The following is a 22,934-nucleotide window of genomic DNA, read 5'->3' as shown; positions in this document are numbered from 1 at the left end:
GAAGGACTGTTTGGGGCCCTGAATGGTGGTAAGGGAGGAAGTGTAAGGGCATGTGTAGCACTTGTTCCGCTTACACGGATAAGTGCCAGGAGGGAGCTCAGTGGGGAGGGATGGGGGGGGAACGAATGGACAAGGAAGTTGCGTAGGGAGCGATCCCTGCGGAATGCAGAGAGAGGGGGGAGGGAAAGATGTGCTTAGTGGTGGGATCCCGTTGGAGTTGGCGGAAGTTACGGAGAATAATATGTTGGACCCGGAGGCTGGTGGGGTGGTAGGTGAGGACCAGGGGAACCCTATTCCTAGTGGGGTGGCAGGAGGATGGAGTGAGAGCAGATGTACGTGAAATGGGGGAGATGCGTTTAAGAGCAGAGTTGATAGTGGAGGAAGGGAAGCCCCTTTCTTTAAAAAATGAAGACATCTCCCTCGTCCTAGAATGAAAAGCCTCATCCTGAGAGCAGATGCGGCAGAGACGGAGGAATTGCGAGAAGGGGATGGCGTTTTTGCAAGAGACAGGGTGAGAAGAGGAATAGTCCAGATAGCTGTGAGAGTCAGTAGGCTTATAGTAGACATCAGTGGATAAGCTGTCTCCAGAGACAGAGACAGAAAGATCTAGAAAGGGGAGGGAGGTGTCGGAAATGGACCAGGTAAACCTGGTCCATTTCCGACACCTCCCTCCCCTTTCTAGATCTCTGAAGACAACTTATATTCCGTCTGGGTAGCCTCCAACCTGATGGCATGAACATTGACTTCTCTAACTTCCGCTAGGCCCCACCTCCCCCTCGTACCCCATCTGTTACTTATTTTTATGCACACATTCTTTCTCTCACTCTCCTTTTTATCCCTCTGTCCCTCTGAATATACCCCTTGCCCATCCTCTGGGTCCCCCCCCCCCCGTCTTTCTTCCCGGACCTCCTGTACCATGATCCTCTCGTATCCCTTTTGCCAATCACCTGTCCAGCTCTTGGCTCCATCCCTCCCCTTCCTGTCTTCTCCTATCATTTTGGATCTCCCCCTCCCCCTCCAACTTTCAAATCCCTTACTCACTCTTCCTTCAGTTAGTCCTGACGAAGGGTCTCAGCCTGAAACGTCGACTGCACCTCTTCCTAGAGATGCTGCCTGGCCTGCTGCGTTCACCACCAACTTTGATGTGTGTTACCATTAAATAAAGATGGGCTACTCAAAAAGTGGACGGGGCATATTTAGGCTTTGGAGTCAAAGTGTTGCCTGGTCCATATGGACTGTATTTCCAATTTATGATAGAAAACAAAGGTGAAAATTGTGAAGACTGTATGCATCTACAGCATTCCAGCCAAAGCATCAGAGGATATAGATTCCAGATACTCCAGAAAGAAATTAAGAAGGGGAAATGGGCTAAACCTGGCAACTACATACTCTGGAGAAACATTTGGAGAAAATGAGTTGGTACAAAGTTAAAAGGAATTTGAAAAACTACATATCAGTTACAAAAGAAAACCCAGCATAGATTTTTAATTGAAATCTTTGGAGATATTTTGGCCAATATTCTGTGTGTAATTCTTTTCCCCCCAAGATATATTTGGCAAGCTACAACATAATCGACTTGTTACTTAGCAAAATTAAAGATAATTGGATAAAATTGGACAGTATCAATCTGGAAAAAATAAAGTGAGAGATCAGGAAGAGGAAGTAGTTGGGAAGAACAGTGCACACCAGCATTATAAAGCATTATATTGTTTGATAAAGTATTGTTGTACAAGTATCAACAGAAGAGATTGCCCTGTTGGTTTCCAAAGTAAATTACATTAGGGGCCTCAATCAATGAGCCAGCAGCCAGTCATTGTTGACTTGGGTAAACTAGTTCAGTTCTCTGCATAGCTATCTTGTTTGTTTATTTACTTATTTCATCTAAATTCAGTTTTTTTATACCCACTTTTTTATGAGATATGTGAAAAAAAAATCTTTATTCTTAGGATCTCTGACCCACTTTTCCATCTCCCATCAACTGCAGAACATGCAATATTGTCTTTTTACCTTTTCTCTTCCTACCAATCAGATTTCCCATCCAAACTTTCTTTCCAGGTGAAGAGGCAATGTACATGCATTTCCTCCAATGTAGTGAACAGCATTTGGTGCTCTCCTCTACAACAGAAAATTCAAATACAGATTGTGTCACAGTTTGTGGAGCACCTATATTCAGCCTTCAGGAATAATTCCGACCTTAAGGTTGTCTGACATTTGATCCTCTATCTCACACCCACTCTATCCATCTGTAGCTCTTTCCAGTGATGCTGCCTGATCTGCTGATTGCATTTTTGTAGCTTTGTTTTGGTTGGCTTGATTTTGACATTTCCTTTGGCACCAGTTTTAACAGCAGTTTGGATAACCGAAGCTGTGTTTTGTCATTTGAGAGAGTAACTGTACAGGTGTATTAACATTTCTCCAAATATTTGAAAACTTCTACTTCAGTTGCATAAGAAAATGTATCTAATCCTCCCTTTCCAAAAATAAACTGTTCCAAACTATCTTTTCTGATGAAAGTATTTAGTTACATAATTTAATTGCAGATTCATGGGAGAAGTTATTTCCGACTCGAGCACTATTTGCCAATTGGAGTGATGGAGTCCTTGGATCAGTCGTACATGAAGGAGGAGCTGCCTAAGTTGCACATCACATATTGTGGAGCCACCGAAGCGGAATCTGAGCTTGAGTTTCTTAAGGTGATCATTTTAACATGGAAAATGAGGGGGAAGATTGCAGTGAAGAGTAGCATTTTTATTTTGTTCACCCCTAAAATTTGGACCATTTCAATTAGTTAATTATTGACCATTTATGAGGTTGGGCTGACAATAATTTTCACCAAGGGAGAAAGTTGGGCTCAGTTTTGAACCTTTTTAACTCAAATAAAATCAGATTATTTGTTATAAAGGTAAAAAAAAAGGTGCATGTTACTCTCCAATTATGTTGTTAAATACGTGTTAAGGCGGTCTGCAGCTGAAAATGTTATTTTATTTTTGTTCCACATTGCTGTATTTAGACCCTTGGTAAGTGGGTTCTGAAGGTGAATTTGAAGTGTTACTGTGCATTTCTGCAGGTGGTTAATAGTGAAAACTGAATTACTATATGCATGCTGTTCGCTGGTCAGTGAGATTTGAGTTCCCAATTGTATTACAAAAGATTTCCTGATTACATTATTCCTTTCTAACATTAGAAAAGACATGTATGAGGAATAGTACAACTGACTATTCAAAGTATTTCGTGGTAAATGATCAGAATTGAATAAATACAAAAGGCCTTGAGATGTGCATATTTGCATAAAACTGCAAACAGTTGATTTGTTGGTGTGCTGAAAGGAAAGACCACCTACCGTAGGCATTCAAAAACCAGAATAGCTACCAAAAACGGTGTCTCCACAGTATTCCTCTAAATTTTCTCTTTGTTATACTCTCAGTTGGTTAGAGTTACAGACAAAACAAGGTGCACATTTTATTCGATAAGCCTCTACACCTGCTTGTTTTGTGCAAATATCTCATCAGTCAGTCATATAGCAGCAACTCAGTGCATAAAAGCAGGCAGAGATGATCAAGGGGTTCGGTTGTTCTTCAGACCAAACGTCAGAATGGGGTAGAAATGGAATCAAAGTGACTTTAAATTCCTTGGTGTTATGATTGCAGAGGGCCTGTCCTGGGCCTAGCACCCAAGTGCAATTATGAAGAAAGCATGGCAACACCTCTGCTTCCTTTGGAGTTTGTGAAAATTTGGCATGACATTAATTTTTGGCACCAGACATGGTGGTCTGAGGATCTCAGAAACTGCTGACCTCCTGGGATTTTCATGCACAACAGTGTCTAGAGTTTACAGTGAATGATACAAGAAACAAAAGTCGTCTAGAGAGTAGCAGTTCTTTGGGTGAAAATGCCTTGTTAATGAGAGAGATCAGATGAGGATGACCAGACTGGTTCAAGCTGACAGGAAGGTGACAGCAACTCAGATAACCAGACGTTACAATAGTGTTGTGCAGAAGAGATTCCCTGAATGTCTGAAAGCACAACACATTGAACCTTGAAGTGTATAGGCGACAGCAGCAGAAGATCACAAGCATACACTCAGCGGCCACTCCTGTATAGGTGCGAGTACATGTTTGCAAAGCAGTTTGAAGGAGCATTGGTAGGACTGGATTCTTGAGCCGTGCATTTTCTTACCTATTGAGTTGGTGAACATTGTGATAATCATCCATTAATTGTTCTTGCACGTGTATGCATGGAGGTTGAGTTCCAGACTTGATTTCATCAATAAGGAAGCTTATGAGAAGATGGGCCTTCCACTAAACATGTAGACATTAAACACAATTTTTACAAGAAAAACACAAATATAGAAGAAAAAAGGCAAAGTCCATTTTAGTGACTTCTTCCTTTTAAAACTGAAAATTGCAGTGCAATCTACTGCAGTAAACAATGTGCTTTTAAGTTATTCAATAGAACTCATTCAGACAAGGTGTTGCGCATTAGAGGTTAAATCTAGGGAGGAGAGTATGTTGTAAATGGCAGGACCCATAGGACCATTGCTGTACAAAGGAATCTCAGAGTGCAGGTCCATAGCTTCCTGACAGTGGCAACAGAAGTAAGTAGGGTGAAAAAGAAGGCATACAGTATGCTTGCCTTCATCGATCTGGCAACTGAATATAAAAGGTAGAAGTCACATTACAGTTGTATAAGACTATGGTTAATCTACAATTGGAGTGCTGTATTCAGTTCAGGAATGATGTGGAGGCTTTGGAGTTTGTACAGAAGAGGTGCATCAGGATGTCTGCAGGATTAGAAAGTATTAACTTGGGAGTTAACTTAAGAGTTAGAGAAACTTGGATTGTTTTCTTTAGAGCTGGTAGATAATCTTTTTCCCAGGATAGAAACACCAAATACTTGACGACTAGGATTTCAGATGATGGGGGGAATGTTTAATGGAGATTTATGAGACTTTTTTTTTACACAAAGGGTGCCTGGACCACACTGCTGGGGGAAATGGTGAAATGAGAAACAATCTCTACATCTAACTTGCCTTTAGGCAAGCACATGAACATTAGGAAATAGAGAGATATAGACTATGTGTAGGCTGATAGATTTAGTTTTGATTGGCACTAATATAATGACCACACTGTCTGTTCCTTTCCTATACTGCTCTATGTCCCATTCTATACTCTAAGATATCAAACACTTCCAATTTCCTCAGGAACATTGGAGGATAGCCACAAAAAGTGAAAGGATCACATTTCATCCCAAACGTCCCACCCATTCACCCCATCTTGCCTCTGCTTACCCCATCTGTGGAAGAGTCTGCAGCTCCCACAAAGGCCAATTAGTCATCTCAGAGCACACCAAACTATAGTGGAAGCAAGACATTCTCAGTCTTGAAGAGATTGCCTAAGAAGGAGATCTCCAAAAATCGACTGGAGATTACATTAATTAGTGGGAAACCACTATGATAACATGGTACATCCATGCATTTGGCCGAGTGCCACAAACAGGCCAATGATGATGTTTTTATGGAGCTGTATCTAAGTTTTCATTAGGATTCCCTGGCTGTTATGTATGATGATTAGAACTCAGTATATTTTCTTACTTTAGTCCTTTTGAACGTGTGCTTATTTATAAGAAACTTTTTTTTTACATGATTTTCAGGTATGTCAGAAACTGCCTGAGTATGGAGTGCTGTTCCATCGGGTCCTACCAGAAAAAAAGTCTCAAACTGGGATAAATCTAGGCATTTGTTCGAAAGGTGTATTTGTTTATATGTTACAAAATGGGGCAAGAACAGAAATCCTTCGGTTTCCATGGAGAGATACAAAAAAAATTTCATTCAATGTAAGTGAACTTCAGCTCTGAGTATCATTTATTGAATTGAATTGACTTTGTTACTTACATCCTTTAATACATGAGGAATAAAAATCTTTACATTACATCTCTATCTAAATGTGCAATGTGCAATTTATAGTAAATAGTATGTACAATAGGACAGTCAGTATAGCATAGAAATACAATTGTATCAGTGTGAATTAATCAGGCTGATGGCCTGGTGGAAGAAGCTGTCCTGGAGCCTGTTGGTCCTGGCTTTAATGCTGCGGTACTATTTTCTGGATGGTAGCAGCTGGAACAGTTTGTGATTGGGGTGACTTGGGTCCCCAACGATCCTTCGGACTCTTTTTGCACATCTTTTTCTGTAAAAGTCTTGAACAGTGGGAAGTTCACATCTACAGATGTGCTGGGCTGTCCGCACCACTCTCTGCAGAGTCCTGCGATTGAGGGAAGTACTGTTCCCATACCAGGCAGTGATGCAGCCAGTCAGAATATTCTCAATTGTGCCCCTGTAGAAAGTCCTTAGGATTTGGGGGCCCATACCAAACTTCTTCAACCATCTGAGGTGAAAGAGGTGCTGTTGTGCTTTTTTCACCACACAGCCGGTATGTGCAGACCACATGAGATCCTCAGTGATGTGTATGCTGAGGAACTTAAATGGATTCGGGGTTCACCCTCTCAACCCCAGATCCATTGATGTCAATAGGGGTTAGCCTGTCTCCATTCCTCCTGTAGACCACAACCAGCTCCGTTGTTTTTGCGACATTGAGGAAGGGGTTGTTTTTTTGACACCACTGTGTCAGGGTGACGACTTCTTTTCTGTAGGCTGCCTCGTCATTATTTGAGATTACAGCACTAAAACTGGTTTATAGTACAACCTGAAATGGGACTCAATGACGACTGATGCAGCTGGAGTTTCTGCAGCCGTTTGTTTTTGTTCCTTCATATTCTAGCATCTTCAGTCGGTCGTGTCTCTAGTTTATTATTTTACTCACTTTACATGTTCATCATGTTCTATCAAATATTGTAGTTGAAATTCTTTACAAAGAAGATTGAAATCAATTAGACAGATATGTACATGATAAGCTATGTACAAATATGCATGATAATGCATTTTACTCAGTTGCAGAAAGATCTTTCTGCAGCAATAATGCATGGAAAAGACAAAAGGAGATTAAAATATTGTAGTTGTTATTTATAGAAGAAATTGCCCTTTTGTTTCTCCGATTATTTAAGTCCCACATTTTTCTTATAGTTGTGCTTCAGTGATTTGAAAACAGTTTTCTCACCATGACATGGATTGAGTTAGAAGCAAGTGTTGGTGCTTAACTATTTTTAGTAAATAAAGCAAAGATAAAATTATCTGATTTATGTTATTCATTAAGGTTACATATTACCGTAAAATGAATTAAATTCTGTGTATTGATTGTAATTTCATTTTGGGTAAATATTTTCTAAATGTAAATAAAGTTTCATTGTGCTGCAGTTCTAATTTCCACTCCATTCCAAACTCAGTATTGTCTTCCCCATATATACAGAGAAAGAAGATTACATTACAAAGTTCTTCAGATGGCATTAAGCATATGTTTCAGACAGATAGCAGCAAGACATGTCAATATCTCTTGCACTTAGTCTCATCCCAGCACAAATTTCAACTGCAGATGAGAGCACGGAGGGACAATCAGAACGTGGATGAAGTTGGTATGGGTGCAAGCTATTCTTCATTCTTCTGCTTGAAATGTGAAAACAAATATGTTATTAACACTTGCAATCATAAGCTTTAGAATTGGAAAGAAAACCTTAAAATTATTAAAATATTCCATTGGTTTCCCTATTTAACTTCCTTAGTTCTGTTCTAAGTTGGATAACAGGTGATACCATGCTACTGATTATAATACACACACCCCCAATGTAGAGTACACAGTACTTCGGTATTTAAAATCTCATACCCTGGTGCAAAATACAGTGAAGAATGATAGAAAAGAATGTGTTGCGGGTTAACAGAAAAGTAATTAAGATATTTAATAGGATTAGAATAACATTGATTACACAAATTTAATTGTTCAGTTTTTTTAACCGGGATATACTGAAGGTAACAGGTTCGGGTAAAACATATTTAAGTCTCTGTATGTTACTGCTTAATCTTTTTGGAAATTAGTGTGGTGGTGATATTGGGTGTTAAACAATCTGGCAGTAATAGCTACACGGCTGATCATTGATTTAGCAAAAGTTGTCAAAGTGGGGAGGTAACGAAAGATGGCCACTGGGTTCACAATTTACAGAACCTGATAAGTTAGTTTTATTACATTTTTTTTTCCAGTTTACTTAGTTAAATGTTGCAAAGTGTAATTGTGGTGACAATATAGATCACTAACAATTAAGAAGTGTGTATGTGTTGGAAATTCCCCATATGTTAAACTTCCAATATTACTTTGAGAGAAGAGCCTTTCCCATAATGAGTAAAATAAATTGGAAACACCGTTCCCTGTCTGCTATGTTTCCTTGTTATTAAGAGGTTGGGTATAGTATGGAGCTGTCAAGATTTGACAAGAAGATGTACGTCACAGAAGAGATTGGGTAGAGAATTTGGTTTCTTATTATTGCATGTAGCAAGGTAGAGTGAAAAACTTTGTTTTGCATGTTATCCATACGGATTATTTTAGTACCACAGTACGAGGTAATAGAAGGAAAAACAATAACAGAAAGCAGAATAATATGTTACAGTTACAGAGAAAGTGTAAATGCAGGCAGGGAATAGGGCACAAAGCTAAAATAGGTAGATTGCGTGGTAGAGAGTCCATCTTATTGTACTAGTGGGCCGTTCAACGGTGGGATAGAAGCTGTCCTAATAGTGGGATGGAGATGTCCTAACGGTGGGATTGGGATGTCCTAACGGTGGGATTGGGATGTCCTAACGGTGGGATTGGGATGTCCTAACGGTGGGATGGAAGCTGTCCTAACGGTGGGATGGAGATGTCCTAATGGTGGGATGGAGATGTCCTAGCGGTGGGATGGAGATGTCCTAGCGGTGGGATGGAGTTGTCCTAACGGTGGGATGCAGATGTCCTAACGGTGGGATGGAGATGTCCTAATGGTGGGATGGAAGATATCCTAACGGTGGGATGGAAGATATCCTAACGGTGGGATGGAGATGTCCTAATGGTGGGATAGGGATGAAGATGTCCTAACGGTGGGATGGAAGATGTCCTAACAGTGGGATAACGGTGGAATGGAGATGTCCTAACGGTGGGATAGAGATGTCCTAACGGTGGAATTGGGATGTCCTAACGGTGGGATAGAGATGTCCTAATGGTGGGATGGAGCAGTCCTGATTGTACATTCATTCTGCCTGACATGCTGACCGAATTCACTTTTCTCTGTATTTTTTTTTAGAAAGTTTATCGGTCAACAACTTGAACCACAATGGAGACTCAGCAGGTGTATTCAGCACAAGTAGGGTAAATAGCAGTTCTAGTCTTGCCGCTAGTGCCTACAGCAAAATAACGGATCCATTACAACTTGCACAATCTGATTTGCTGAAACGCATGTCCAGGTCAGAGGCAGCGTTGAACCAGCCTCTGCACAGCATCTCAAAAGATAAGGTGTATAGAACTCTGTGGGATCAATACCCTCCCATTCTCAGCAAATCTCACTACGACCTTCGTCCAGTTTCTGACTCAAAACGGAGAAGTTCATCCATTTTTAGCAGCCAGCTCATTCCTCCTTCAAGTATGCTGAAAGGGCCAAGTGGACTCAAACTGAAGCATCCACAGCACCGTTCAGACACAGAGTCCGTGGCAGACAGTGAGCAGTGGATCAAAAGCAGGTATGTTTGTTCACATAAGGAATAGCTTTAAATAAGGAGTAGGTCCGGTGTGTTAGAAACTGCCGCAACTAAGACCTTGATGAACAAAGCAAACCTTTGGGACTGAGGGTACTTTCGCCACATGATCATCTTTGTCAACAAAACCAGTCAATTTAAAAAAAATTCTTCCCTGGATCTAGATGCAGCTGTTGAAGTTACATATTACTCTTCCTCAGTTGCTTTGAGATTTAGACACATTAGTATATATAGACAAATGTGTGTCATTAAAGAAGTGTGCATTCTTTTCCTCAATCATAGCAAATGATGGCATCAAATCTGAACAAAAAAAGTAGTTTACCATGTTGCCTCTTGCTGAAATCACAAGGAAACAGGATCAATTTTAGTTTTAAAATCTTAAAATGACTTATTTAGTGATTACTCAGAAAATCTCTGATTAAAATGTATTGTTTCTTTATCATATGACTGTTGGTTTGTTCTTAATTACACAATCTACTTAAGGTACTATATTATGGAGAATGGTGTATGTAAAGTACAGTTAGTTTCAATTTTTGGTTTTGCAATTTACTGAAAAAAAAATCTGTCATTTACTTGTCTTCCATTTTATCACTTTTATTATTTTGTTCAAGTGTCACTTGTCCAAAGAAGTCTCAGGCCACCTTACACCGAAGCCCTCCCCGAAGAATTCCTGCACCTGATTCGCCATCTGCAGAAGATTCTATTCAGGCAAATGCCACAGGTCAGACACTAATATTTCAAGATTCAAAGTAAATTTATTATTAAAGTTGAATTATATGTCACTATATACAACCTTGGGATTCATTTTCCTTCAGACATACTCAATAAATCCAATAACCATGATAGAATCCATGAAAGACACTACCAACAGGGCGGACAACTGGCAACAAGCTCTGCAAATACAAAAAGAAAGAATACCAGGTTGTGATGCAGCCAGTTAATATATTCTTCACCACACATCTGTAGAGATTTTTCGAAGTTTTAGGTGTCAGAGGCAATACTGTGTTTTCTTCATAATTGTTGGGCCCAGGTCCTCTGAAATAAGAACACCAAAGTACCAATTCAGTTTGTACGTATACTTAGTACCTAGAACAAATTCAGGTTAACACATACAAAATGCTGGAAGAATTCAGCAGGTCAGACAGCATCTATGAAAATGAATAAACAGTTGGCATTTTGGGTGAACAATAGAGGAGGGGGAGGGAAAGGAGGATTAGCCGAAAGGTGACAGGTGAAGCCAGGTGGGTAGGAAAGGTAAAGGGCAGGAGAGGAAGGAATCTGATAGTAGAGGAGAGTGGACCATGGCAGGTGAGGAGAAAAGGTAAGAGGCCAGAGTGGGAAATAGAAGAGGTAAAGGGGAGGGAAAAAAAAGTTAACCAGAACGAGAAATTGATGTTCATGCCATCAGATAGAAGGCTACTGAAATGGAATATGGGGACCTCCACTCTTGAGAGTGGCTTCACCATGCCAAAAGAGGAGGCCATAGACTGACATGCTGGAATGGGAATGGGGATAGGAATCAAAATGGTTGGCCACAGGGAATGTCTACTTTTGTCAGATGGAACAGAGGTGTTTAACAAAGCAGTGTCTCAATTTATGTGGGATCTCACCAATGTAGAGGAACCTGTATCTGGAAGGAATAGTTGGGCTCTGAATGGAGGTAAGGGAGGAAATGAATGGGTAGGTGTCACATTTCTGTCAGTTGTAGGGAAATGTGCCAGCAGAGAGATTGGTAGGGAGGGAAAAATGGACAAAGGAATCACGGGGGAGTGGTCCCTGTGGAATGTGGAGTGTGAGGCGGGAGGAAGGTAAAGATGTGTTTGGTAGTGGGATCCCATTGAAAATGGCGGAAGTTGAGTAGAATGATGTATTGGATGTGGAGGCTCATGAGGTGGTAGGTGAAGACAAAAGGAAACCTACCCTTGTTAAGGCAGAGGGAAGATGGGTTGAACACAGATGCCCAGGAAATGGAGGAGATGGGGTGAGAGTAGTATCAATGGAGGAGCAAGGGAAACCCTGTTCTTTGAAGAAAGAGAACTTCTTCAATGTTCTGGAAAGGAAAGCCTCATCTGGGAACAGATGCGGCAGTGAGAAGGAACTGAGAATTTTTATAGGAGACAGGGTGGGAAGAGGTATAGTCAAGATAGCAGTGGCAATTGGTAGGTTTATAAAATATGTTGATAAGACAGTTTGTCTCCAGGGATCGAGAAAGGCAAATGAGGTAGCCAGGGAAAAGGCACGCATTGCTGGAAACCATGCGGCTGCCAATGCTACGGCTTGAGTTTGGAGAAAGTGGGAGGAGTCAAATGAGAAATCGTTGAGGGTGAGGACTAGTTCCGCTCGACTCAGGAGGGTGGTGATGGAGGGCAACTGGTTGGCCCTTTTGTTGAGATGTATTGAAATCTTTTGTGGAGGTGTCTGAGAGCTACCACCTAGCCTCAGCAAGGCGGAGGTCAGTCCACCGCACAGGAACAGCACCCGTTTGTCTGCAGATTTGATGGTGAGGTTGAGATTGGTGCGGAGAGAGCAGAGGACAGTGTGTTCAGAAGCGGTAAGGCTCGAGGAGTGCTGAAGTCGAGCCAGTTGATGACTCATTGGCAATTAGAGATGAAAAGATCCAGAGCAGGAAGGAAGCTAGAGCCGAGGTCCAAGAAGAGGAAGAGGGTTACAGAAGGGGTTATCAGTGCAAGATGGGGAATTCTTGTTAAAGTTCAGGGGCTCACATTTAGAGATCATGCTCTGCTCCTGTTTACACCCCTAAGCCCTTAACTATGAGTAAGTTTCATTGATACTGTTGTAAAAACCATATTAATACGCATTCAACGTCTGTTTACAACAAATCGTGGTACAACATTACAGTGCAGCTAACAAAGCTGCCTGGTTACTGTCTAGCAACTCTGATTCAGTCCTGTCATCTGCTGCTTGTGTGGAATTTGTACGCCGTATCTATGACTGTTTGGTTTCCTGCCACATGCAGTGATGTGTGAGCTAGTAGGTTAATCGACTAATGTAAATTCCCCCTCAAGCAGGTGGGAGGCGGTATCTGTTGGAGCAGATGAGAGCATGCAGATAATAAAATGAGATTAGTGTACAGTTATCGTAATAGGGCTGTTTGATGGGCAGCTTGAAGTCAGTGAGCCCAAGGGTCTGATTCCATGTCATGTGATTCTGCGGTATCTCTTCAGTTCACCATCACCTCTCATGTTAATTGTCTGGGCACTGATCACTCCTACTCTTATGTATTCCAATGGAACTCAATAGAAACTCAAGGTTAGAACCACATCTTCTGACATGGCACATTATAGACTTAAGAATCCAATGATTGCAGGTAATCAAGCTCACATTTCTAGCATTCATTCTTTTCTTTCTTTTATAATATTTCAAGTTAATTCCTTCTGTTTTCACATCCTCTAGGTGTGTATTTACCTCTGTCTTTCAGTCAGCACCGTCACCACTCATATCATTCAGCTTTTCTTGGTCGCCACCCTGTTTTTCTACTCCTGTTGTTCTCTATTTCTCCAGTTCCTAGTTACAATAAATACATGCAAGGAGAAAATTAAGCCTGTAGTGTACTTGATGTGCACACCACAAGCTGTTTTGTCAGTTTTTACGTCATTGGAAATATTGAATAAAAAGGTAACATGTTCTAAAACATGCACACACACAGTTTTAAATGTTGCACTATTTCTTACTTTGTGTATTTGTGCTGTTTAAATAATTTGCCTAGTTATCTAATAATTTAGAATAGTTTATGTAAGGACTGAAACCCATCAATGGCATGGTTATAAGTTTAAATCTTCTCTTTGATGGGAGATTAGTGAAACTCTCTCTCACTGCTCCCCCTCTGTGATTTCTGCTGCCCTCTGACTCTTCAACCAGCTGCTCCTCCACCTTTTTATTCTATCGTCTTTCCCCTTACCTTTCAGTCCTGAAGAACAGTCTCAGCCTGAAACGTTGTCTGTTTATTAATTTCCATAGATGCTGCCTGACGTGCTGAGTTCCTCCAGCATTTTGTGTGTGTGTTGCTTCATATGTATAATTTTAGTTTAAATTTTGGATGTCTGAAATATAACATGCATATTGTCCAATTCTTTGTTTTAAAACATAATATTTGCTAAACTTTTAAAGTGCATTATTGATTCTGAGATTTCCTAATGATGAATCACATTTGTCTTACTTCAACTTAATGAATTTATTAGATAGATTAATATGAAAATAGTACCCTTCTAAACGTAATCATATATTTTTCACCACCGATCTTCAGAAGATATTTTCTTAAGTTTCTGAAAGTTTTTTGTCTCTTTTATGCTGACTTCGATTATCTTCCCAAGATCCTACTTTAGCAAGCTGGCAGCCAGTCTGGCCATGATTCATAATAGTTTGAAGCAGCTATTAGCAGATGTGTGGAAGTTTGCAGGCCCTTGTGTGTTCTATTATGTCCTCTGGAGAATGCTGAGCCATACACAGTACTTGCCCTAGGTAGTCCAGCTGAACTGGCCACTTGAAGTATTGTTCCTTTGTGTACAGAACTAAAAGGAAAAATTCATGTTTTCCAATTGCATCAGCTGTTTGGGTTTTATCCAACTTTTACAGTCCTTGATAATTGAGCATTTATAAATTTTGATTAACTTTTCTTTTGTGCGAAGTGCCATCCCCTGAAACATGACCCAAACAGAATTTCTTCTGGTGAAATAAATTTACATATAAATAATTGACACTGATTTGTTGTAGGAATGTATAATGGATATATTGGGCACAAGAGGCCTTTAATATATTGGTAAGGGGATGATAGATTCAAATTTAAGCATGTGTTCTAATTATCCTATATAGCACTGGAAAATCTGCAATTTTTGATTTAATTGTGGTTTAATTTGGGTTTTTAAAGTGCAAATGAGCAAAAGCAAATCAGTAACTGAGCAGACATTATTTTTCTCACTGAGAAGCTTAAACCTTTCTTTGTATAATCAAGAGCTCGAGCAATGATGCGAATTGCAAACTTTTTAGTTATCCATTTAAATTATTGTGTGACATGTTATTTAATTTCTGCACAGAAATATTTGAGTCATTCACATTCTCTTAATTGCTCTTAAAATGCTTTGTGACTGTGGCATGTTAATCAGCTTTATGAGGATAAACAACTGCATTGTGAAATAGTACTTATTTCTAATTAATCGATGCTTAGAACAAATTGAAGGTGTTTTTAGAAGGGCAGGGTTGTGTTAATTATTGCCAAGAGTTTGTTCGACGGATTTAATTATTACGCAAATGTGATTTGACATATTTACAGTGGATTCCAGTTAATTGGGATACATTGGAACCAGTACATTTTGGCACAATTAAGTGGCTGTCCCAATTAACTGAAGTTTCATGGAAATAGTTTAAAAAGGTATACAAAAGACCATCTGTGTAACAAATTATGCATTTAAATGAAATACAGAACAAATTATAACGCTACCAATAGTACCACAGTACTATAAAACTGTGTATTAATTCCTAATAGTTAGTGATGGATGAATTCGTCCAGTGTATGCAATGAACAAAATCAGCTCAGGCACCTAGTGCAGATAATGGACTGCCTTCATACAATGCTATTGACGATTATATCCTCCAAATCTTCATTTTCATTGTAGCATTCAAGATTATGTTGATACCTTCAAATTCTTCATCACTTCTAACTTGTTGAAGTGGTGAACTCGTTTCATTTTCACTCCTGGCCGTTTCGGACATTGCCAGATGCTCGAAACCACAGTGAGCAAAACGGTTTGGAACTGCTTTATTGCTTATTTCTTGCCAACTATCACTGATGTAAATCACTTTTTTTTAAACACAACTGATGCTATTTAAAAGTGTTCATTCTAAGCAGAGTGTCATGTCTGATAGCCACACAAGTGCACATGATTGGTGCAACTTTGAACCTATTTGACAGCCGTCTCGCATCAATTAAATGACATAGTATCCCAAATAAACAAAGGGAATCCTGGCCGTTTTCTCGGTTTGCTTTTGTTCGTTAAGAGTTGTCCCAAATAAGTGGCTGCCCTGATTAACTGATCGCCCAGTTAACTGGAATGCACTTTAATTCCAAATCCAGCATTGAAATTAATTGCAATTCCTTTTTTTTGCAAGTTGACTTTTTATTTATAGTAATTCCTTAATTGGCAGTCATACTAGCCTAACTTTTTGAACTATTTGTATTTGATAGGTGCTCTTCATCAGAAATTTAGTGCATTACCTTCACCAGAAAGGGAGCTTAGATGTATAAAGCTGAAGAAGGATGTGAAACACGGTTTGGGTACGTTGGCTCAGTGTGTGGTTTATCTATGGTTGAAGTAATGTCACTTAACTGCCAAAATAATTTTATTATCAACAATTTTAAAGCAAAGGTATATAAAATTATCTGGATAATTTTGTGGACAAACACATATAAAATTATTAGACAAAATCTTGCATGATAGTGAATGGAATTAGTTGCTTAGACCAAGTAATAACAAAAGCATAAAAACTACCTGATTCCAAAGAGTGAATTTAAATTGAGATGCTCATCCTCATGCAACAGTGTTCTCTTCTGGCCAAAAGGTGAAGAACTGTAGGCATTCTAATGATAATGCCACTCACCAAATTATTGATTAAAATTAGGTTTTCAGATTGTTGGTGGAGCAAAGACAGGAAAACTGGACTTGGGAATCTTTGTCTCTACAATCTTGCCAGGAGGTCCAGCAGAACTTGATCAGCGGTTAAACCCAGGTATTGTATTGCGTTTGTTGCACATGATAAGTAGTAATATTATCAGCTCCTCCAACGTGATCATCACAATTCCCTGCTGTGCGCGTGAGTTGTCAGGCAAGGAGGCTACAGGTTTTGAAAGGGCTATTCTTGTAGGGATTAGGACTATGGGCTGTCAGTGTTGATATTTCCTAAACATTCGGATCTGACAGCTCATTATCAGACAGGATGCCAGAGTGAATCTGTGACCTAAACAGATGACATTGGTTTTCTTTCACATATTTTAATGTATTCCTTACCCAACTCCCAATTTTCTTCCAGAAAGAGATGCAGTGCCTCAGCTGGTTAACTAAACACATTGCGGTTTATTGGTTTTAACAGCAAGTGGTTGTCTAGGTGCACCCCTTAGTGTTTTGTCTTGGAATAACACTTAATATTTATTGCATTTCAATAGGGATTTACTATGGCTTGTACCATTAAATTAGTGTTGTAATTAATTAATATTTTAAGTTAAAGTATAATTTTAAATATTAATATTTTAAACCAATTCTCCAGTTTTTGAAGAATTTTATAATATTATAAATGTAGGCAAAGATTAATCATCCAGAAGGTTAATTATCCAAAAGGTTAAGATGCATGTGGAGGCAGATATGATAAAGGCATTTAAGAGCATCTTAGATAGGCACATGAATTTGCAGAGAATGAGGGAGGATATAGATATTGTGTAAATAGAAGGGATTAGTCTAGTTAGGTGTTTAATTAGTTTGCTCTGATTGCCCTGATATGTTTCCTATAGTGAGAGAATCTAAGACCAGAGGACACAGCCTCAGAATAGAGGGTTGTCCTTGTAGAATGGAGATGAGGAGGAATTTCTTTAACCAGAGAGTGGTGAATCTGTGGAGTTCGTCGCTATGGGCAGCTGTGGAGGCTAAGTCTTTATGTATATTTAAAGCAGAGATGGATAAATTCTTGATTGGTCAGAACATCAAGGGATATGGGGAAAAGGCAGGAGATTGGGGCTAAGAGGAAAATTGGATCAGCCATGATGAAGTGGCAGAGCAGATTCAAAGGGCCAAATGGCATAATTCTGCTCCTATACCTTATGGTATTATAATGGCCAGAAGGTTGTTTTCTTATGCTGTACTGTTCTATGTAGAATTAAAAAACCTAATGTTACAAAATATGAAACTTAATATTGTCTTAAGGGTTGAGTAAATTCTCAGTAAGTACAATTACATTAATTATAATTCCAAGATGAATTTGCAAAATTCATCATCATATAGGGTTTATGCATGTTTCAAAAATTCTTGTGAAATAGTAGTTATGTCTTTGCTGTTTACAGGTGATCGTCTGATATCTGTAAATGGAATCAGTTTAGAAGGCGTTGCACACAATGCAGCAGTGGAAATTTTACAAAATGCTCCTGAAGATGTAACCCTGGTCGTGTCTCAGCCAAAAGAGAAACTTTACAGAAGAACTGGCATTCCTTCAGGTACTTGTTCTAGGTTGAAAAAATAAAAATCTGTTATTCTGAAATATTACAAAGTTCTGAGTAAGGTCAGACAATGTGGAAATGGAGGACACGTCTTATTAATTCATGACACAACCTGTAGTGAATTGTGCATTCAAGCTCAGAGATCCCTCACATGGAAGTGTGTTGGTTGCAAGGACCGCAAGTGTAGGCTGTATTGACTCGTAACGTGGGTTAAAAGTCATTCACCATGAGGGTAATTAGAAACTACCTTTAGTAAGACTAGAAATAACTCATAGATTTGAAAAGTGATATCTCTTGTCATGCAAAGGGTGTTGTTTGTTATTTACTGTAAAGCATTGAAAGTGAACATCCAATCACAATGATTGTAAATCCACTCTAAAGATTAACATTGCCCCTGAGGGTGAATCTTGGTGTTTGAGACTAAGTGGGATATTTATCATGATATAACTGATTGCAAAATATCCAGTTGAGCTTTAAATAGTTTAAGTGTGCATAAGCTCAAAACTGAGTTATGGATTTTGGTTGGACACAATGAGGGCTTATATTCTGGATTTGAATTTGCAAATATTATTTTAACTAAGAGAATACAGTCAAAATTACTGCATATTAATGTTCATTAAAAAAGTGCAGACTATTGCTTGAAGCAATGTCTAATTGGTTTATCATTTGTTGTCAAGCATCTCCTCCCCTTAAAAAGGGAACAAGGAGCCAGTCCAAGAGTCCTTGTCTTAAAGTGAGACAACAGGATTATGAAGAGGTCTCTTCTTCAGAAGAACTTAATCAATCACAGAGTTACCAGAGAACTCACCCTGTCCGTGGCTCAGTTCCATCTGAAGAAAAACGAAGAGGAAGTACCAGCTCCCAGGACTCCCGAACTGAAAGCGCAGGCCTTTCACAAAGCCAGGTGAATGGTCTCCACAGACACCAGACTGCTTCCAAAACAACACGATGCATAAGACAGGACTTGATTCAAACAGTGCTAAAGGGCACAGGGCATTTAAGTAGTATTAATACTGAAATGCCTAAAGAAACAGATTGCTCTGATCGGGGCGATTCTGATATGGATGAAGCAACGTATTCTAGCAGTCAAGAGCAACAAAGCCCCGAAAAGGTAATGTGCTTCCCCCTCCAACTCTTCCAACCTCCCCACCTAATTTTCACCCACCCACTGCCTCCACTACCATCTTTTTTGGGTACATCTATGGAAAGTTACGAGGTATAAAGCAATAGTTTCCAAATAGCTGAAGTAATGGCAGAAGATCTGTTTCTTTCATTTATTCCCTACTCGACTATTCAGAGTGAATTCTCTGCGCGCTGCTTATGTCATGTTAAAATCATAATTAAATCTTTTCATTGTTTGAGAAAGTGCCAGGGCCTTGATGAACAATCAGGAGTTCTGTGTCATGTAAGAAGTCTGTAAAAGGGTCTTAAAACAGCAGGATAGAAGCTATCCTTGAGCCTGGTGGTACATGTTCTCAAATTTTTATACCATGTGTCTGATGGAAGGGGGAAAGAGAGGATGACCAGGGTGTGAGGTCTTTGAGTCATTGTCTGCTTCCCCGAGGCTGTGGCAGACAGTTTAGAGCAAGGGAGAGAAGGACATTACCTCCTGATTATGTTCATTATTCATACGCACTTTCAGAGAGGTCATTAAATTACATTCAAGAGCAGGAGAACAATCAAAATTCAAATCCCGTGACTCCATCAAGCCTGGTATATGCTTCTGTGTTAACTGGACGCCGTAACCTACGCAAGTGGCCTATGCACGTTGTGAGCATCTATACTTGTGCGTTGGTGTGTCTGTGTCGCTCGGCAATTCGCGCAGATCACGCATGCGCACTCACCTGCCCGCGCAAAGCTTCATGGTCATGGTAGTCTCGGGGTAAACAAGACGCGAGCGCCTTTTCTCGTGCAAGATGTGTCCTCCATAATTTCGGAGGTCTGTAAAGCTTTATGGAAAGCATTGCAGCCAGAGTTCCTTCCCTGCCCTTCAGTCGCCCAATGGGAAGCTATTGCAGCGTAGGATGACATGCGATGCTACCAAGCGGACCAATCACAGTTGTTGCATTCTGCGTTGCTGCGACGCACGGTTACATTTTGGGAGAGGAACATGTTGCAGCAACGCAAGCTTTCGCACACGGTTCCGCGTCGGCTTAGCGTAGGGTTTGCGGCAGCGCAGACTTTTCGGCTACGTGTTGACGCAGAAGTATAAACCAGGCTTTAGGATCAGACTCAAATGTGCTAAGTCAGAAGATGAGGGATTTGATACATCAAAGCTCCTTGGCCTGGTTATACCAAGCTGTTTGAATGGACGTTCATCACAATCATTATATTGAAACCTCGTGCAGACATTCCGAATTTTTATAGCATTGCAATGATTATGAGTTGATTTGGAATATCTTGAGGAATTGTTAATTTTCTGCTGCCTCTTTTTTTACTCCTGACTACGAAGATCCATTTGTAATTTTGTTCGTCTAGATTAGTTAACTATATGCTGCATGTACGAAGACTAGAACCTTTCACAGTCTACACAATATGTTGTGTTCTCTAAACTATTAAGAGTTTCTCATCATTGCATTATAACAGATTTTTGTGGAAGTCAGTTCATATTGTTTTATAATACCGTGCCAAGCTACTTTTGGGAACAGTGTATCAAACTTGAAATTACTTCCTTAAATTAAAACCATAATCAGAATGTTTAATATTACTGTCATATATCGTGAAATTTGTTCACCATCTTTTAGTGGTAATATAATTTACAAAAAAAACTTGAAATGACCAATTCTTACCTATTATTTTCCTATACTTTTGTGTTTTGTCTTCATCGGACTAAACTAAATTAATATACTTTGCTGCACTTGAGAATGGAAAAAATATGTCTATGAAAATAGTATTTTTTCTATATCATTCAAAGACTGTAAAGTCTTTTCCTGTCTTTGAATGATAAAAATGAGGGGGAAAAAAAGAAAAGGCTAATTGAATATTCCATTTTGCTGTTTAAACTAATCTTAACTTTTTCTTACATGAAGGATTCACCAGTGGCAAGGACCAAAAGAAGAGTATTTCCTGATATGAAAAGCAACACCGTGCTAAAACCAGGCGATATTTTTGAAGTGGAGTTGTCAAAAATAGAGAATAGCTTGGGCATAAGTGTCACGGTACTGTTTGGCAAGGTTTTCAGATTTCTTTTCCTCTATTTCAGTTCAGTTTTAGATCATGTAGAATGTAAATTCAATGGAGCCAGTTTTCAGGAGTCGTGGGCTAATTTATCTGTGTGTGTTACAAATTATCAGTAATATTCTTGCCTTCCCAATCCTGTTAGGAACCAGGATTACTCGGGTATCAGTGGACGTGCAATTTATAGAATTAGGTCTTTAATGCTCACGGCAATGAAAGTGTCTGCTACAATAGGGAAACCTTGTTCTTTTGAGGCTTTTTTTGTTGGCTGGGATCGACCATGGATGTTGCATTCCTGCTGTCTCTGTGATACGCAAGCCAGGCTGGTGTGATATAGAAAGCAAGCCCATAGAGCAGGCTTCCCCTCTCCACACAGCTGACAAATCCAGAGGAACAGTTTGGCACCAGCAGTGTCACAGGAGTTGCCAGTCCGCACTGAGCTCAATGTAGGACTGCCTTAGGGACTCTTGCTCCAGAATTTTCCTTGGGGTTTACTCCCGAAGTCTTCTCCACGAGTGTGGGTATAGCCACAAGGCAACAGAGGGTTTGAGATTAGCGTTTTCATTCTCCTCTATGAGTTGCCAACTACAGCTGACGAGCTCCATCTCCCAAAGCGGCCTTAGCCTCCTGTCAGTAGAAACGGCTCTGTCAGACTTAGTAGCTAAATGCTCATGAAGGCCAAGAGCTCAACTTGGTTGTCAGAGGCTATTTGAGATAGACAATAGGTGCAAGAATAGGCCATTGGGCCTTTCGAGCCAGCACCGCCATTCTCTGTGATCATGGCTGATCATCCACAATCAGTACCCCATTCCTGCCTTCTCCCCATATCCCTTGACTCCGCTGTCTTTAAGAGCTCTATCTAACCATGCATGCCATTAGGAGTATTAAATAGTAGTGGGAGCTTAAACCACCCTGTGGCTATAACAAACTTAAGGAACCACCATTTTCTTATTAGATTATAAGCAATCAGAAGACCTTCAGAGCTAAAGAACTTGTTTAACATTGTACAAGTGAAAAGGATCAATTACTTTTCTGGTCGACTTTGCCTAATTATTGGATCTCTTAGATGTTTGTATCACCTTGGAGTGCCCTGTGAGGGGAATGATGAGAAGATGAAGTAACGGGATCACTCTTGCCTTTCCTCTTCCCTGTCCACATGAATACTAGACGAGATGAAACTGCACCTGAAGGAGACTTAGAGATCCTGAGGTTGTAAAGCAGATGGAGACCTGGTTACTTGTCTCTCTCCTCCTACTTGCTACAACTTTTATCTAGAAAATAAACCTTTGAAAGGGAGGAAGATCTGCCCCACATTTCACAGACGTGCAATTTTCTATCAGATAAAGGTAACACATCTTGATTGGACAGATAATGGATAACCAACATGGAAAAATACTGGCTTATTTGTGTTACTGCTCAAGGTATGTTAGCTTTTCAGCATCACAATTGCCAACAGAAGCTTAAGCAAGTGGCTCCATTTTCTCTTTGTCTAAAACTTTTTCCTTAGTTCATCAGATTTACAATCATTATAGGTTAAAGTTGCTTAGGTCCTTCTTGATGTTTCTTTTGAAACAAATTAATTTTTCTTTGCATTTTGTCCCTAATTGTCATTGCCCAAGAAGGCTTGTATACAAAAATAAATGCTGTGAGAGTCATTTGCAATATGGGTTTTTATTCAAACTGGAAGAAGTGTATATTGAGCATACAGCATTGGCTTTGAATGTACTAGGAAACACAGTGCAGACCTGACAGTTACTGGAATTAAAGGATTCCTCTGCAAGATGTTCAGCCTCAGGGACTAAGCTCTACCAACAAATTTCTGGCTGCATTTGCTGCTGTATCCTGTGTGGACTCCTGCAGTGGAGCAGGAACTTGTTGA

General features: G+C 39.8%; 1 protein-coding gene across 1 annotated transcript in view; it reads left to right on the top strand.

Annotated features, from left to right (window-relative positions):
* The window catches only part of ptpn13 (protein tyrosine phosphatase non-receptor type 13), a 260,769-nt gene that overhangs the window by 157,675 nt on the left and 80,160 nt on the right, over positions 1–22,934 (top strand). The window contains exons 15-24 of the mRNA XM_072253123.1: positions 2,541–2,693; positions 5,649–5,831; positions 7,361–7,523; positions 9,216–9,648; positions 10,275–10,384; positions 15,863–15,952; positions 16,297–16,404; positions 17,726–17,875; positions 18,556–18,989; positions 20,908–21,051. Of these exons, the coding sequence (XP_072109224.1) occupies positions 2,541–2,693; positions 5,649–5,831; positions 7,361–7,523; positions 9,216–9,648; positions 10,275–10,384; positions 15,863–15,952; positions 16,297–16,404; positions 17,726–17,875; positions 18,556–18,989; positions 20,908–21,051 (1,968 nt within the window). The remainder of the gene's footprint in view (positions 1–2,540; positions 2,694–5,648; positions 5,832–7,360; positions 7,524–9,215; positions 9,649–10,274; positions 10,385–15,862; positions 15,953–16,296; positions 16,405–17,725; positions 17,876–18,555; positions 18,990–20,907; positions 21,052–22,934) is intronic.

Source organism: Mobula birostris, chromosome 3 (assembly GCF_030028105.1).
Source record: "Mobula birostris isolate sMobBir1 chromosome 3, sMobBir1.hap1, whole genome shotgun sequence".
In the NCBI taxonomy this organism is placed as follows: domain Eukaryota; kingdom Metazoa; phylum Chordata; class Chondrichthyes; order Myliobatiformes; family Myliobatidae; genus Mobula; species Mobula birostris.
Note: the sequence above shows the minus strand (reverse complement) of the source record. Positions and strands in the feature narration are given on the sequence as shown.